Source organism: Prionailurus bengalensis, chromosome E2, assembly GCF_016509475.1.
Source record: "Prionailurus bengalensis isolate Pbe53 chromosome E2, Fcat_Pben_1.1_paternal_pri, whole genome shotgun sequence".
NCBI lineage: Eukaryota > Metazoa > Chordata > Mammalia > Carnivora > Felidae > Prionailurus > Prionailurus bengalensis.
Window position 1 is genome coordinate 30,694,504 of NC_057352.1, and position 18,643 is coordinate 30,713,146.

The 18,643-nt window shown below is 39.4% G+C and overlaps 1 protein-coding gene across 4 annotated transcripts in view; it reads right to left on the minus strand.

Annotated features, from left to right (window-relative positions):
* The window catches only part of TOX3 (TOX high mobility group box family member 3), a 107,793-nt gene that overhangs the window by 12,488 nt on the left and 76,662 nt on the right, over window positions 1-18,643 (minus strand). For 2 of the 4 annotated variants that reach the window (XM_043599194.1, XM_043599196.1), the window contains exons 2-3: window positions 17,563-17,628; window positions 13,352-13,603 (exon numbers count right to left, since the gene is read on the minus strand). In XM_043599194.1, coding sequence (XP_043455129.1) covers window positions 13,352-13,603; window positions 17,563-17,628 — 318 coding nt within the window. Of the gene's footprint in view, window positions 1-13,351; window positions 13,607-17,562; window positions 17,629-18,643 lie in introns of all 4 variants that reach the window. The other 2 variants (XM_043599193.1, XM_043599195.1) reach the window with 1 other exon arrangement.

The window sequence follows — 18,643 nt, forward strand, 5'->3', positions numbered from 1 at the left end:
TGCCTCCAAGTTGAAGGGTCAAAAGCACTAAGACCAAATCATCCAGCCTAGTCTATTTCACTCTAGAACTGTCACTAAATGGCTTTAAAAAATAATAATAAAAGCCTATTGGCAAAGAAGGATAAACGTCCAACTCAGGCTTCTTATTGAGGAAACAGGCAAGAAGGAAAGGGTTGAAGCAGGGGTTTTACTCCTTCCCAGCTTACCAGGTGGGTCTTCCAACATTCTCACACATACTTCTGGTACCATTCCCGTAGACCCAGCTCCACAAGGGCGGGAGAATCTGGTCTTCACTTGACCCTTCCAGGAATGCATTTGACAAGCAGAGAGGAGGGGCTTAGGGAGGCACAGAGCCAACATCTGTTTGCTTCAGGGCACCCTTTCTATAAAACCCTCTGTGGTTAACCAGAGGGCCATTCCGAGTCTGAATTCCATTGTCAATGGCATCTGGAAGTCATTCAACATCTCTAGGACTGGATATCACTTTCTTCTTCTGAAACCTTTCGTTCAACCCGCCATGATTTAAGATACTAATGGATTTTTAAAAATACATATGAGGAGGAAGCAGAGATCATCAGAAGTAGCTTCTCTGAAAGTTACTCCAGTGACTTCAAGAGGAGCCCTTCTGTTGTGGGCAGTCATTTAAAAGGCTTTAGGGTTGTTGCTGCTGTTTCTTTTTTTAAGTTTGAAGAATCAAAAAATGAAGACCTGCTTTTAAACAACTTACTTGAAGACTTGTCATTTAGTGTGAGTCTGTGATTTTTACCAAAACCAAATTTCTCTCGACTCACAGTGACCCGGAATCTAATTTTATACAGAAGCCTATGAATTCTTAACTGTTCCTCTTTTGAGTCTCTCTGAGAAGACTTACTTTTGCTCTTTTTTTTTTTTTTAATTTTTTTTTCAACGTTTATTTATTTTTGGGCCAGAGAGAGACAGAGCATGAACGGGGGAGGGGCAGAGAGAGAGGGAGACACAGAATCGGAAACAGGCTCCAGGCTCTGAGCCATCAGCCCAGAGCCCGACGCGGGGCTCGAACTCACGGGCCGCGAGATCGTGACCTGGCTGAAGTCGGACGCTTAACCGACTGCGCCACCCAGGCGCCCCATACTTTTGCTCTTTGAAGAAACAAATGAGTTGCAAATACCCAAATAGGAGCGTTTCGTTTCTAAATATCAAATACATAAACATCACTAAATAAGAAGCCGCAAATATCAATAGGAAACTAGTTGAATGAACGATGATCCAGCATCCTATAAGTATTACGAAGCTTTGTAAAATAATGAATTAGATTTATGTGTATTGACTTAGAATGGGGTTTCCAATCTTGGCTCTATTGACATTTTGGAGCAGATAATTCTTTGTTGTGAGGCTGTCCTTTGCACTGTAGGATGTTTATAGCAACCCTGGTCTCTTCTAGATACCAGAAGCAACTTCTCCTTCTCCTGACCAGTCACGACCATCAAAAATACCTCCAGACATTATCTCTCGAGGGGCAAAATTCTCCCATCTGAGAACCACTGACCTAGAGGGATATCCAAGATATAGAAATTGAAAAAGATGGGGTGCCTGGGTGGCTCAGTCAGTTAAGCATCCGACTTCCGACTTTGGCTCAGGTCATGATCTTGCAGCCAGTGAGTTCGGGTCCCGCATCGGGCTCTGTGCTGACAGCTCAGAGCCTGGAGCCTGCTTCAGATTCTGTGTCTCCCTCTCTCTCTGCTCCTCCTCCACCCACTCTCTCTCTCTCTCTCTTTCTGTCTCAAAGATGAATAAATGTTAACAAAAAAAATTAAAAAAAAAAAAGAAATTGAAAAATCAAGTTGTAAAATAATTATAGTGTATAGTCCCCTCTTTTTTTTTTTAAGAAGTATCTAAACTTTTAACAATGGTCACATTATAAGAGAAAGAACTGGAAGGGTGAAGAGAAGAGCATCTTAAACGTTTCCATTTATAAAAACACAAAACAAAATGAATGAAAAAAACACACTAGTGAGGAAAAGCTAAAAAGATCTATGAGTAGTTTAAACAGTAGAGCTAAGTGCTAGGGTTTCATCTGAAATGTATAAGCTTCCCATTTCTTAATACTTTCTGAGTTCCTAAACTGCTGGGGAATCCTGGAGAAACGTGTCACAGGTACCAGAACAATCCCACTCCTCCTGGTCTCACTGACAATACTGACACCCTCTTCCGCTGTCCCTGAAATATTACATTCCACTTACTGGCAGGTGTCCCTCTGCAGACGTGTATCACAAAAGTGGATTTTACAGTGTCGGTGTGTCCTAATTTGTTTTTATTGATTGGCGTCCTACCACTCATTTAGCCATTCCTCCTAAAAAATTTGAGCTGTCTACCGGCTCTCCCATGCTCTTCTCAATTTCCACCATTGCTTGCTTATGTCGCTTCTACCCTCCAGCTAGTGACAACTGAGTGATCTTACTCTTTTCATTTAAAACATTTTTATTTATTTATTGATTTGTAACTTTGTTTAAAGTTTATTGTTTATTTTGAAAGACAGAACACACGTGAGTAGGGGAGGGGCAGAGAGGGGGGCTAGAGAGAGAGAGATTTCGCACTGTCAGCGTGGAGCCCCACGTGGGGCTCGAACCCACAAACCACGAGGTCATGACCTGAGCCCAAACCAAAAGTCAGACACTTAACCGACTGAGCCACCCAGATGCCCCATCTTATTCTTTTTTTTCAAGTTTATTTTTTTATTTTGAGAGACAGCGTGAGCAGGGTAGGGGCAGAGAGAGGGAGAGACAGAATCCCAAGGAGGCTCTGTACAGTCAGTCCAGAGCCCAACATAGAACTCATTCCCACAAACTGTGAGATCATGACCTGAGCTGAAATCAAGAATTGGACACTTAACCAACTGAGCTACCCTGGCATCCCAAGCGATCTTATTTTTAATTCTACTCTCCATATAGGTCTTTCAGAATGCACTTTAATAGTCCTTTCAGACTTATTTAAATCTAGATGTTTTCAGTATTTACAAGGAACTTCCAGATTACATTTAAATTGTGTATCTCAATTCTGACTGTAAAATAATAAATCAGCTAACTGGCGTGACCATGAAATATGATGATCTGATTTACACAACTTTCTCATTAACAGAGAACTTGCTTTGCTCCAATGCCTATGAAATTCAGCACATACAGGTATTTGATTGACTTATCCCACACCTACTGCCTTTCAAATGGAGCTCCTGGTCAAACAGAAGGCCAAGAAGTAAGTTTTCTTGGCTTCATCAGCTCTTTCTAAATTCCACCTGCAGTGTCACTGAGCTAGCTTGATGGGAAAACAGCGCTCTCGGGAGCCATGGCCCAACAGTGGCGACATGTGTTGACAGAAAGAAATGAATGGGGCCCCAGGCTCTCTACTGCCATCACCCCCCTTTTAATGAAAGCAGTCTATATTCATTTATTTTATAAATTGAGAGTGCTCGTAACATTTCACTTAAGAAAGAGAGAGGGAGAGAGAGAAATAACAAGAAATTTCTACCTTGGGGACAGAGAGAAAACTACTCCTGAAACATACTGGTGGTGGGGCCCAGGCCTTGCCAAAGCTTCGAGCCATCCACATAGCCTTCAGACCCCCAAACATGCTGGCGCCATTTTTCTTATCTCCCATAGGACAATGCACCAAGGTCCTCTAACATATTTTCCAGTAACCCCTGAACCACATAACTGATGCATCAAAATGTGCTAGCATTTGCCATGGTCCACAATTATGCCATAATAACTTTCTATGCATGACTATTACAGAACAAGAAGATTAGTAGTGAAAGTGTCTCTTTGGAAATTCAAGTTCCTTTAGGGCCACCAATTATTAACAACTGCCTTGGGGAACTTGTTGATTCTTAGCAGCTCCAATCATTTTCCATAAAAAAAAAAGGTACCCTTTGAAAGATACTTCCTTTGATCTTAGGACTCCCACTTAAAAAAAGAAAGATGTCAGTTCAGTTTAAAGGTATTTATTAAGCACCTGCTATGTGCCAGGCCAGAGAAACCAATATACCAATGCTCAAATCCTTGAAAACTAGAAAGCTAGCATCTGATTCTTTTAAGCATTACCCAAATTAAACATGATTTAGAATGGACTAATAAATATACTCTGACAAAGTGTAGGCAAGAATAATTCATATATACTCCTCAAAAATAGCTTGCAATTTCTCCCAGTAGTCACGACACAATAAAGAAATGTATAACCACAGATACAGCCCTAAGAAATTAATGCATTTTTGAAAATCATTACCTCTCACTTACTAAAATTAAGTCTTTACAAGATTTTTTTAAAAGATGTATTTTGAGAGTGAGAGGAAGCAAGTAGGGGAGAGGCAGAGGGAGGGAGAGAGAATCCCAGCCAGGCTCCACACTGTCTGCGCAGAGCCCCAGGTGGGGCTTGAACTCATGGTCCGTGAGATCATGACCTGAGCTGAAATCAAGAGTCAGACGCTTAACCGACTGAGCTACCCAGGTGCCCCTAAAATTAAGTCCTAAAGCCTTACCAATGATCACTGAAAGGCAAAGCAACTAGCGGGTTATAAGAGATTGCCACGATTATATCCCACATAAGAACTGAAGGCTGGTAGCTTTCACAATTGCAGGGTTCACGTGTATCATTTCTTAAAACAGTTCATCCTTTGGGAAAAACTCATTCTCTCTTCTTCGTCTCACTCTGATCTCTGATGTTATTAGATAAGAGTTTCCCAACCTCGGCAGGACTGACACTGTGGTCTGGATGATTCTTTGTTGGGGGAGGGGTCTCCCGTGCATTGTAGACGACTTAGAAGCATCTCTGGCTTCTGCACACTAGGTGTCAGGAGCCTCCACTCCCCAATCTGGTTGTGACAGCCAAAATGTCTCTAGACATTGGCGAATGTCCCCTGGTGGGCAAAATCCCGCTCATTTGAGAACTGCTTCATTAGACAAATATAATGGAAAACATCATCTTGGGTGTGGAGGGAGTGTCCGCAGCCTATGTTTTGCTGGTAAGAATAGAAAACATTTGCATAAACAAGACACAAACTGCGATAAATACTGTGAGGAACATAAGTAGGTTAAAGAAAAAAAGTTGGCACAAGAATAGGGTTTACGTTTGATGGGTCAGTACGAAAGGTGAGGTCTTGGTGAGGACATGTGAGCAGATACCTTTCCTGGGAAAGAAGGGTACAGGAATCATGTTCCAGGCAGAGGGAACAGCATGTGCAAAGTCTGAGGTGGGAGAGAGCTTCGCTTGCTTGAGAAATGGAAAGGATGCCAGTACAGATGGGAACAGGGTAGGCAGGGTGAAGAGTGACATTCAGTGGACTGGGACGTGGCAATGAGCCAGATGGTGCAAAGGGTGGGGGTAATCAGGGAAGGCTTCCTGAGGAGGTGACCCACTAGGGCTGAGGTATAAAGGGAGAATAGAAGCTACTAAGCTAGAAAAGAGGGAAGAGCATCCAAGGCAGAGCAGAATACGTGCAAAGGCCTGGTGCATGAGGAAGGAAAGGAGGGGCCAGTGTCACTGGGCCAGGAAAAGCAAGACTGGCATTGAAGCTGTAGAGGCAAGGAATGGCCACAACGTGACAAGTCTTGTAGTCGATCCTAGGAAGTCTGGATTTTATTCGTAGTGTAGAAGGATGTCGTGATAAATTTAAAGGCTTTGTATCTATCTAGGGGGATTATTTATTCCAATAGATAGTAACTGATTGCACTTCATGGGCAACCCATTGAAATCAGTGGGGGACAATTATGTTATATCTATAACATAAATATAACTATATACCCTAACACTTTAACCTACATTTCCTACATTTTGAAGAGTACCCAATTCTTTCTGAATGGACAGGCCATGGACTTCACAAAATAACAGGACGTGCAGGGTCTTCTATTTGCCTAGAAGTACAGTTCAACAAAGCTTTCATGGCCTGTGTAGGTCTTGGTGTGGGGAGTGCTCAGCTGAGACTGGCTCCTCTCTCCACCTGATAAAAGAGCCTCTTTGTCTTGTCTTTTTTTTTCTTTTTAACAGGAAACCAAGGAACGGAGATTTCTGGTGGTGGTCCCTCATTTTCTTAAATTGCCTGAAATCTAGTCTATTACTGAACATTAACCATTTGAGTGACCTGTTAAAATCTGAATAGTTTTAGGTTAAATAAAAAGGAAACTTTGGATCACTAGCATAAATTAAAAACCGGGGACACCCGCATCAATGGACTGCCAAATAAATACCAAGGAAAGGAAACAACACCTTTACGGTCAAGGTATGGGGCCTGCCTAAGGCTGTGAGCCTTGCTTTCTCTTATTTAGAAAGATAAAAGAGGGGTGAAAGACTTATTAGTCCCAAACCGAGACTTTCTCCTAGACTTAATCAAGACTGAAGGAGGCTGGCAAGGTGAAAAATGTCCTCCCTGTATGAATCACAACGGGATATTACCGCCCGCCCCAACCCCCCGCCATACTTCATATAAAGATATGTGGGGATTCTGGGTGGGGGTGTGGGGGCGGGAAATGACCAGTTTGTTCAGACTTTCTCAGCCAACAAAACTCTCCCTCCTCTACATATTAAAATCTGTCTTCACTCATTCTATCAGGTCTGGAGCAAGGGTCTGGGCCTCTATGACATCTTGGTGCCTGAACAGGGACTCTTTTCCCCCTCAGTCCTGGTATTTATTATACTATCTCTTGCTGCCCGCTCAGTACTATGTAATTACACATCCTCTAGCGTTGGGTTTTGGTTTCTTGTGCAAATGGAAGATAGAGGCTTTCAAACTGATTCCTTATTTTTAAAACCACACATTATTACTGTTTTATTTCCTTTTACTCACGACAGTGGTGCTGACTTCTGTCTGGGTTGATTTTATCATAAAGGACTTTGAAACATCTGATACGCACCTTCCATGCAAATAAATATTCTCTGTAACGATCCAATGTTAGGTTTTCATAAGAGAGGATAGCATCTAATTAAGAAGCAAATAACCCAAATATATTAGCGAGTGTGACTAAATAACATTTTTCACTGTGGTGTTTTTTTTTTCAATCAATATTTCTTGAGAAATGGAGCAATTAAACAATTATCAGTAATAAAAATTGCTTCATATTAATAAAGATCAGAGAACTACAAATATGAAATTCAGGCCCGGTAATTTTATGCTCCATTACTTAAGTTACGTCTATTGCAATGTTAAAACTTTGTTTCCAAGTGAACAGCAGGCAGCGGCCGTGCAAAGCTAGTCTATTCGGAACCCCAGTGAACCCTGAAACAAACACAGGTGTGACAAATGCATACCAATGATAATTACAGACCTTCAACACCACAAACTTGAACTTCACCAAAATAGATAATTTTTACTTAATAGCTACTCTCAGGGTTGTAATCAAACATACCTACACATGAGTGTTTTGTGAAACACGGTCTTCCCGAGAGCTAATTAATAGTTTCTTAGCAAAACAAAATTTCCAAGAGTTTACCATAAAACACTTAATGGTATTTCAGCGATATACCCTGTAACTCCTTTGTTTTACCAAGGACTCAGCTCCCTGCTTATTTTATTCGGGTCTAAATGGAAAGTTTCAAGGGGGATTCCGTGTTCACAGCTGTTTGGAACTTTAACCCCCCCTCCTCCACTTTTTTATTTAGTGGTCAAGGTATTCTCTTCACAGCAAATACGTATTCCTTCGTCGTTCTCTCATTCGTGCATATACCCGACGAATAAAATATTTACTGAGAGCCTGGAATTGTATTCCAGCCCAGACCCTGTTCTGCCCACTTCACACAGGCAGGAGGAGGGGACAGGATGTGAACAAGCAACGGAAACCGTGTCAAAGGGCGACAGGTGCCATGAATAAAAGGATGGGGCAGTGGCATGGAAAGTAACACCCATCCCTCTGAAAAAACACTGGAGTCCTCAAGCCAGTTTTATTCGGGAATCTGAGGGATGGAAAATGGTGTCTCTACTGTCCCTGACCCACTGGGAGTTACTGGCAATACCACAGTATAGTTGGTAGCTATAGATTAGACATGCTAAAGCCAAGATAGGGAGAAATAAATCACAGTATAACTTTCTAACGATGCTTTTTCTTGCATGTTATAAATCAAACACGTGACCATGTGTCATACTGCACACAAGCTAAGCAGGTTTAGCGGAAAAGTTTGGAACACGCTCCTCTTTTAATAGATGAGCCTAACGTTAACTTGACCTTAAAGACAGCACACGTACGTTCAGGGTCAGTGAGTATTTACAGGCCAAGAAGAACAAAGAATATTTATTTTAAGCGGTGTATGGTACAAGGCTATTTGCTCGACAAAGAAAGGCAGCCCATAAAAAATGTCTGCGGCCTGTGTATTTTTGGCAGACAATTGCCAAGGTGTAGTAACAGCTAAATTAAAAGTGACTTTGGGGGCACCTGCCTGGGTGGCCTATTCGGTTAAGCACTGACTTCGGCTTAGCTCATGATCTCACGGTTTGTGGGTTCAAGCCCTGCATCAGGCTCTGTGCTGACAGCTCAGAGCCTGGAGCCTGCTTCAGAGTCTGTGTCTCCCTCTCTCTCTGCTCCTCCCCTGCTTGTGTTCGGTCTCTCTCTCTCTCTCTCTCTCTGTCTCAAAAATAAATAAAAACATTTAAAAAATTTTTTTGGAAAGTGACTTTGGATGACAAACATCTGTAAAAAGGTCATCAGACTCTGTGGTTTTTGTATTATATGGAACAGACACTGGTAGCCAAGAAAACAACTTTATAAATAGCGTAATCAGTCTCGTCTCTAACGGTTAAGAACAATATATGGCACTTAGTAGGTCTCAGCAAATATCTGTTAAAGGTTCACACCGTTTCAATTCTACAATCTGGACTTGAATTAGTTCCACTCAAAGCGAGTGTTTTGCTTAGGTAAGCTGTGCCTTTTCCAGTGTTAACTTAGAATAAGAATGCTTTTGGACCATCACTTGACCAAAAATAAATCTAAACGAAGTCATCATTCAATTTGTATGAGAGACTGTTGGTCCCTCCAGTGGCTACAAGGCAATCCTGTGGAATGCAGCTCTGCAGACCCTATTGACAATGGCAATGAGCATGTTCATAACAATAATAAGGGCTTGTTTTAATAGAACGTTCCACGCATTAAACACATTAATGACCAATGAAATAACTGTTTTATCTGTAACACATTAGGCAACATTGCTAAAACAATGTATTAATTGAAAGTCTATTTCTCTAAATGTAAGATTTTTTTAAAGTATAAAAACGGCATGAAAGTCATTTCGTAAAAACAAAAATAATTCACCTTCGAAACTGGAGCCACAACAAATGATGGCGTGAAAAAGCAAAACTTGGAAAATAAGCCTGGTAATTTTAGATGTGCTATTTTGCTGTATTCCCATTTCTCTGGTCAAAAGTGGCATCTGTGTATAGAGGGTGACCTCAGAGTCTTATGAATATTTTAAAAGCTTTTAATTTTCTTCTGGGCATGCGTTTCTTCCATAGGACGTTTATCTCTCTTTTTCTTTTTCCTTACTAGGTACAGAGACTCCCGTACTCAAATACACCTCCCTTACTTCCGTCCTCTTCTGGTCCCTCACGCTACGTTTGATATTACCAGAGCGACCAGAGTAGCGTTTTCTATAAACATGTGGTATCACAATGAAATCCAAAGCAATATCAAACTGAAAATGTCAGTCCTCTAAACATGAAATATAATGTATGAAGAAAAAGTATGTGAATTATCAGTGTGTTTTATAAATTCTCTTTTGGGGGGCATACAAAATATCAGACCAGAGACAATTATTTTACTGTCTGTTTCTTGGATATCAAAGAGAATTCTGAAATTCATCAAAGCTAACCTTCTGTTATGTACAACAGGCTAAGCTGAAAAGAATGTTAACAAGTTCAATTTTCATTCAATCAGCACTACTGCTCTCTGAAATGTTTCATTGCAGGAAAGAAATAAAAATAATCTATATGGTAATTATGAGGATGAATCCCCCAGTAACTTTCAGCTACATGAAAGGTCAGTTCTATTCAAGATATTTTATCAGTCCCCTGCACATACTCCTGTCCTGTCATTTTAAATCTGAACAGCATTTTATTTTCCCATTTACAGCTACCTGCAGAATTAAGTACTTAAGCCAAATAAGAAAAAAAAAAAAAAAAAAAAAAAAAGAAATGTTGAACGCTGGCAAAGGCTATAATAGCACAGAGATAAATCGTTCAGCTGCTCTCTCTCAAGCCTCTAGGGCTGCAGATTTTTCTTCTCCTGGTGCACTGTGGGTATTCAAAACTTGTTCAACATGATTTCATTTCATTTCAGGCACTGCCTGAGAAAACTAAATTACAGAATCAATCATACAGAAGGTCAGAGTGAGACTTCATTACAAGTATTGCATGCTTGCATGAATATCTTTCATTTATGACTGACCCAATATGTCACAATAGCTGTCTAGTAAAAATAATCCACTTTCTGAAATTGATGTACTACTGATGTCAATGCTACTCAGCAGGCTGGGCAGATTATAGAGAGGTGTTAAAAAAAAAAAAAAAAACCAGCCAACCCTTTGGAGCGCACGTTGTAGATTTTTAGAATTGCAATCTTTTGTAGATTAAAATAATTTCCAGATGATCATCTGAACTGACAATAATGCTTAGAGGTAAAGATTTTTCTAACCAAAATACACTGCTGGCTTTGCCTTGCCGACCACATCCTGTTTGAAAATATACACATCCGCCACAAGCAAATCAAGGTTGTTCTTTGAACTCACAAACGCATCGACATTCAATTTTTCAACAATTTGCTTCTGACTACGAGGGCATTATTTGCATATTTTGAAATGTGAATGCTAATCATTGGGCTCTTTTTAATCCCTCCTTTTTGTTCCTGCTTTCTGTTTTTAAATATGATGGCATAAATTTAAGGAAGATAAACACGTCGTGCTTGTTGCCAACAAAAATGCAGCTAATCAGTAATGTGACAAAACTGTCAGTCTTTCTAAAGGAAAACCAATGAAGCTCTGAAGAAAAGCTGGTTCGATACAACATAAACAAGCTGGCTTTTCTTCTTCTATGAGAGTCTTAATTCACCACAGCAAACCTTAACAGACAGCCATATTCATTTGGATAATAAAACTTCTTACTTGCATAAGGTATGAAATATCCACTGCACACTGGGAAGCCGAATGCATGATGTATAAAGTATTATTTATTATTTTTCTGGTGACCTTCCGAAGGGAAATCTCTGAGGAGCTGCTGTGGAGTATTATGATGTAGCCAGCCAACTCGGTACCCGGAGGGAGATATAGAAGAACCTTGACATAGCCTATTTTTAACCATGCCTCTGGCGATTCTGAATTCAAGTTTATAGGTGAACATGTCAGGTAGTACATAGAACAAAGCCAACGACACGTTGTATTCATCATAATTCTGTCCAAGTACATTTTATTTTTTCCAACATTTGTGATTTAAAATCCCATGACATTTCTTCAAGGTGAAATTCTACTAGAATTTTCAACAAGATTAGTTTGTTTCAAGCCAAAATAAATATCACTCAGGTTCAGCGAAACTTCAGAAAGGCACCAATAAATGTGATGAGGTCCATGTAAATACCATGACAACAGCATGCACTTAGCTAAAGTACTTATACCCTTAAAAATCAATGAAATAATTCAACTGCTTTAGTGATTAGCAATACATTACAAAAGAAGCATTAAAAATTGAGTCCTCTCTCCCAAGGCCAGTCCGTGAAAGCATTGTTCTTTAAGTGTATGTGAATATCATAATTATTTTATGATTCCATCTTTAGTTCTTTCCAATATAGTAAATTCAATTGACCATGAAATGAAATTTCATAGTCAAAATGCCTCCTTTACACTTTTTTATAGCAGCAATAACAGTTTTATAGCTTTAAGGCAAGGTAATTCATCAGATGTTTAATTCAAAGGCAGATTCTTATATTATTAATAAATATTTACCAATTTAATAAAATACACATTTTAGCACGCATTATATGGTCTTTTAACTATTTCTGCAACTTCCATCGGCCTTGCTGAGCATCTATGAATAATGGTGAGCCCTGGTAAACTCCCTTGGTGACTAAACATCCTTTTTTATTTTTATGACTTTCCAGGCACCGCACTGCAAGCCTGACTGTAGAGGAACAGAGGACAAGAACCCTCCATTCCAGTGTCAAAGGGACAAAAACGTAAGGAAGTCCACAGGAAACAATTATTTGTGAGGGTGAGGAACATTTATGAATACTTAATGACCACTTCCTGACTGCTTGCTGCCTCTTTTCTGACAAAAAAGGAAAACTAAAAACCCGATGTTCAGCTCAAACACAAGAGATCACAGGCAAAAGAAAATTATGTTGCGTCAATCCTATTTGGGAAAGCAATCTTACATTTCAGAGAGCACGCTGAATCTTCACACCGCTAATCTACTACATACTTTGCAATCATCTGTTGTTATCTGGGGAATTAACAATGAAACCAATAAACATCATTGGCGTGGTCCTAATGTGCAGAGAAATATGTAAACAAGCAATAGGATTTGTTTTTTGTTATACCAACACATCTGTTTCATTTTATCAGGGTTAAAAAAAAAAAAGCCCTATAAACTATTAATCTTGTTTTAAAATGTCTGCTTAGTACCTCACCTAGATCGACACAAATGTATTATACGCTATGATGGGGAAAAAAAAAAAATCCCAGCAGAAGAGTTTAAAATACTTAAGCAGATTTACTCTGGCGATTGCTGACTATAATTGCACACTAAGAAAAATGGAACCAAAATTATTGCATTAGTGATCTTGGCTCTCTGGAGTGCCTTATTCCGTGTTTATGACAATAAATAACACAATTAGGTATATTTCACACAATAACTCACTCTATATTTTCCTCTGCTGGTTATAAGAAATTATTCTTCTTCCCTTTCTCCGTATCACAGTTTGAGATTTCATTTGAGGTAGGAACAGAACATGTACCATAATAAACATCATGTCACAATCCAACAAATGCAAAAGACCTTGGCACCAGATAAGGGCCTCCATTTCTCAAATCTCTCCTGGGCAAACTTCTAACTCGAGGACATCTCTGTGGTAAACCAAAGCCAAGGAAAGATTGGCTAATTCCAAGCCAACGAATCAGACTTGTTGAAAATCATTTCAAATCGGAAGGATCTTGCTGGGTCATCCTCCTTTAGGTGATCATGAACCAACCCATAACCCTCTTGTCCCTGCACTGAAATGGCACTAGGAAGAACAGTCCTCACGTCCATCAGTAGATAGGCGGAGCACGTTTCAGAACATAGACTCCTGGTCTTTACCATGAGAAGTGCAATGATTAAAAAAAAAAACAACCACTTTCAAGCAATAAATGTAGTGCCTACCATATGCAACCCACTGCTATGAAGCACGCCATCTTGTTCCACGAGATTTCTTGAGATTGTTATGGAAGGAAGATCCAGGCTTTGAGGGGGAAACTGGGGTGTGAATTCACTTCCCTGGGAAGGCAACGGATCGCTGAGGCCTTGAAAGGGTAGAAGAACATCGGGCATGCCCAGGGCAGGGTCTGATTCTGGAGGAGGCGTGATAGGGGGGATTTCAAACTCCTCATCCCCGAGGCTTGGCGTATGAAATGTCTGCTAAAAGGAAACAAAACACAGACATCTTCATATTCTATTCCGATATCTTATTTCTCCTTGGAGGGAAGAAGAAAGATTTTGCATGAAAACACGGCATAGCTAGGCCAAATATTTATTTCTCAAATGAAAACATCTTAAACACAGATTTCCATATATAAAGTTTTGCTGATCATTCTGATTAAAGATTTAAGTCTCATTATCATATGGTTTTAATGGAGTATCAGTATTAACAGTTTTTTAATGCGTACTTAATTAGCAACATCTGTCTTTGTTGTTAGTTGGAGCATCAGAGACATTAGATTTGGCTATATAACAAATTGCCACTTTATTGATATGTTAGCGAAACAGCTCAAACCGCTTACATTATCCACATGCTTCATAAAATGCTGACGATTTTGTGGTGCACACACACAACATTAATCCAGGAGTGAACATTACACATGTTTACTTTCTGCCACAACATATAAAACAAGTAATATGAAATTGGTGGTTTGCTTTTTAAAGTTCCTTATGGGTATATTCCCAAGTGCCGAGAACGCTTCTATGGAAACTGTTACAGTTCAGAATACAAAATTTTACATAAGGATTATCAGAGCATATATTAAAAGGTCCCAATGCTTTTATTTTAAATAAAATAAAAAGGAGAGTTAAAATAATAAGGGGGACTTATTCGCTTTTATGATGATTTTAATGTGTATCTATCAGAACATTTTTAGGAGTCTTCAAGTCTGGAAGACTATCTATAGAATGAGCACAGAGATACACTGATATACATGTACTAACTGTACTGGCTCATTTACGTAAGCGAGTGTTATCTCTCAAGACCTAAGTAAATAAGGACCTTAGATCCTTAAAGACAGTGTTTTAAAACGGGGCCTTTTGATGTAAATGAGGGCTTCCATGTTCTATTACACCAACCACCTTTCTTAAAATAGAACTTAGATTGGTGGGGGGGCGGGGGGCAGTAGTCAAGGTCTAGGATATTCTTTTGGGTAGGGTGAAGGGGTCAGATATTCTTTCTAGCTCAAAGGATCAAAGTTATAGTTCATTATTAGTACCATTTTTTGAAGAATTAACCGGTGCAAGTTAATTTGGATCTGCTGTAATCGGTTAAGAGAACTAATTAAGAATGGAAAACCATCATTCTTCGAACTATCGATGATAACATAATAACCACTTGAGAGAAAATAGAAACAAACTGAAGGAAAAAAAAAACCATTCTGTGCATATAGAACCTGTCCACTGTTAATTGTATCTCACCAGAAATAAAGAGGTCACAAACTATGGGAGTCTACGGTGGGACAGGTGAACATCTTGAGGTTCTCAGCAGATTCGACATATGCAAAAACATTATAGCACAAAAACCTGTCTGAAAGCTAGAATGAAGTATTAGATTCTCTGACATATTTCTTCTAATACTGGCCCTCCAAAAGACGTCAATTTCTTACTGTGGTACCCTGAGTTCCCAAACACAAAGGGATGGATTGGCCACAAACGTGGTTGGCTAATGAACGTAACCCTATGGCTGCATTTGCCGTTATTTTGGCACTAATGTGGTCTAGTAACAGATGCAACTGTAATTTGTGACTCATTTGCTACCCCATTACTGCTTAATGAAATCTAACATATCACATTAACAATACGGATAAACACTCATTCTTGATATGTGGCATTTGGCTGTTTTCATTACCACTGTAATTAACACTTGAAATATTATTTCAATAAATATTTAAAGTACTTTAAAAATGGTCAGGGTAATCATGACACAGACAGAAAACATAAAGCAAATGTGTGAATTTCCAACTCAGAGTATCCCAGTCCCTGTGGCGTTATCTACAGGGCAATATCTATGTGAAGGGAATTGGTTTCAGGCACAATTTCGACTTCACAGCATTCAAACCTAAAGTCTTCCTGAATTAGTTTGCACTCATTAAAATGTTAAAAAACCAAATAAATTTACTTTTAACGCAATGATCGGGAAATTAGGCACATGCTGTAATGTGGCGCATTAACATTTACTTGGGCTTTATTTTTTGTTCAAGATGTACAGTGAAATCGTGGCGTAAGATTAGCTCTTAAAAACTCTAACATAAAGCACGTCTTATGCTAGGCGGTCAAAATTAAGGAGGCTTTCACTTTTATTTTCGTTAAGGAACAGAGAGGTGTCTTACGAATAATGTGTCCCTATGGTATAATTTTTTCAAAAACAAATTAATTTTAAGTTAGAATTGAGTATATTGCTGTAGCATAACCTAATAAAGTGACATGATAATAAATCACCAAGAAAATGCTAAAATGTTAAACCACTTTTAAAAGAGAGGTAAAGTTAAGCATTCCTTAGAGAAAAGAGTAACCCCAAACACCGGAAAAATCCGAGATTATAAAAATAACCACGTCTGGCACCAGTACCAACAAAAAAGACACTGACTTTTGTGACTCCTCCATCTGACCGCTATCAGGTTAGTCGTTCGGAGTCTATAGTGATTACTTTTTACGGATACTGGCTTTTCAGTGTTTACCTTGAACATGTTAAAATAGTATGTACATGGTTAAATACCATCTGTACTGAAATGTTCAAAACATTTGTTCCTTTTGATAAAAATGCAAATCTGGAGAACTGTTGTATCAACATATAACAGCCAATGTCTGACACGGTGAATTATCACAGCTGGAATTAAATTGTCTCTGAACAGCTGCTGGCAGTAGAGCTTTCATCAATGTTTGATTCAAATGTAGGGAAAAAATCCTACAGAATGAAACATCATGTTGTCCTTACAGATGGGGTTTGTGTTCATTATCACAAACAACACAGCAGCCAGTGCCAGACAATATCCCTTATGTAGGCGGTCTTCTTGGTTAGACAGATGATGGCCACTGCAGAAATGATTAATCTAGGAATACCCTTAATCCTCGCTTCCCCATTTTCTCTAATAATTTTGCAAACTTCATTTCTTTCATACCACTTGCTTCCCTGTACCAAGATCATTTACAAAGCCATTATGATTTCCATCCTCTGGGGTCAGGCTAGTTCGGTTTCCTATATGTGAACGTACTTGGAAAATGAAGACTTTTTATTACGGGGACCGCAAGAGGGAATGTGCCATTTGGACCAATTTCACCTGCTTGTTCTTGTTCTAGCATCTTAGATCGCACCGTTCGCCACTTGTGAGGAAACCGTTTCCTTGATCTAATCAAGATGGAGGTTTTTCTGGACGGGCAGGCCAATGAGCTCAGACAGCAGCCCTCGGTCAGTGAGTAGGGAATGCAGTAAAAACAGCAACGAGAAGATGTTTTTGTTTTTTGTTTTTTTTCCATTTGTACCAGTAAAGCTGTAGACAAACCCAGAGCCATCAGCCAGTCTTCCCTGCTATGACCAAGTCCTGGAGCGTGCCCTTTCACTCATCCATCTCTCTGTATTGATTGAACACCTACTATGTGCCAGGTACTGTAATGGTCCGTGGGGATCTAACAAGAAAACGAAACACTCCCTTCACATCACTCCCACTGAAGACCCAAGAAACTATAATACTATATTCCCCCACATCATTTCCCAAACCATGGCAACTTAATGAAATTATCCCCAGAGCTTTGTGGAATTGAAGTACTTTCTATTAAAAGTCTCTTCCACCCCCTAGTTTTCAAAATAACCACTTATTTGCTTAGCTGCCAATTTGGAGAGACAGATTTTATGTGCTGTCTTACATATTTACTTTTGTTGGCATGTACATTTCTTTTCATCAAGAGATGTGTGTGAATTACTAACGTTCCTAACAGCCTCCGGATAAGTGACAGTCTTGTCAGGTCATTTTCTTTTCCAAAAGGTTTTTCTCCTCCAAAGTCGTTACCTTGCACCACATAAGAGAGATAAATTTGATACTCTGCTTTTCCCTTCCAGCCTTTTAAATGATCCAAATAACACACGAAACGTGAACGGACGCATGAAGACAGACACCTACCTCACTGGCTGCAAAGAAAGCACTGTTGGTCTCAGCCATGTTCATGTAGTTATTGTTGTTTCCAAACTGAAAGAAAACAGATTGCTTTACGTTAATATGCAGACAGATCAAGAATCCCGGTGGTGTGCTTAAAACTCAGATGGGATTTGTAAAGAATGCTAGTGTCACGAATTAAAAGAGTAGTTTCACCCGGACCAAATGTGAACTGTGACAGGTTTTGGGCTACATGTAGTCTGGCTGCTTCCCTCAGAAAATAAAGCACAGAGTCAAGCTAACTTGAGAATTCTGGGAAACGGGGTTGATTCTCATCAAGACTAACAGCGAAGGGAGACCACGACGAACCTTTGGCCGCCCGGTCACTAGTGGGTGTTGTTTACTGAACTGGCATTTGTGAGAGAGGAGAAGGAAAAGTTTCCAAGAAAACCACCTTGACACATTTTTACAGCATGTTGAGATTTCATAGCTCACTTTTCAAGAACAGATGTCACGAGTGTGAGTAGGTTAAGATGTGAATTAAAGGGAATAGAATCCAATTCCCAGGACTCAAATTCTATTTTCTAGCGAATGGGGTGTGGCATGAATATAAATAAATAATAAGACTAAAGAATATTTTTCAAATCTCCAAACGGAGTTGAAAACGATATCTGTATCCATCAGAGCTGTTGAAAACAGTGATATTTAATCTCTCGATGTAACATTAAGTGCAAAGAGGTTTAAAATATAAACGGAATCCTATGAACACAGCAATTTTTATTTAATTCCCTAACACAATAGCCCATTCATACCATCACAAATAAGACTGTATCAGCATTTCAGACGTAAGCTCTTTACTGCTAGAGACCTGTTATCAAAATGTAAAACTTGGATTTTGCCAGAAATGTATTTTCAGGTTCAGATGGTATAAGGAGGCGCGTTTTGTTGCTTTAAACATTCTGTTATCAGTCTGGCAATATGGAAAGGCTCTGTGAACATAATTATCTGGGGCTATATTATTTTCACGATTTTATGAAGTGGTAAAAGAATGCCCTTCTTTTTGTAACGTGTACTGTTTCTTTCCTTCAGTGCATCAAGTAACATAAAG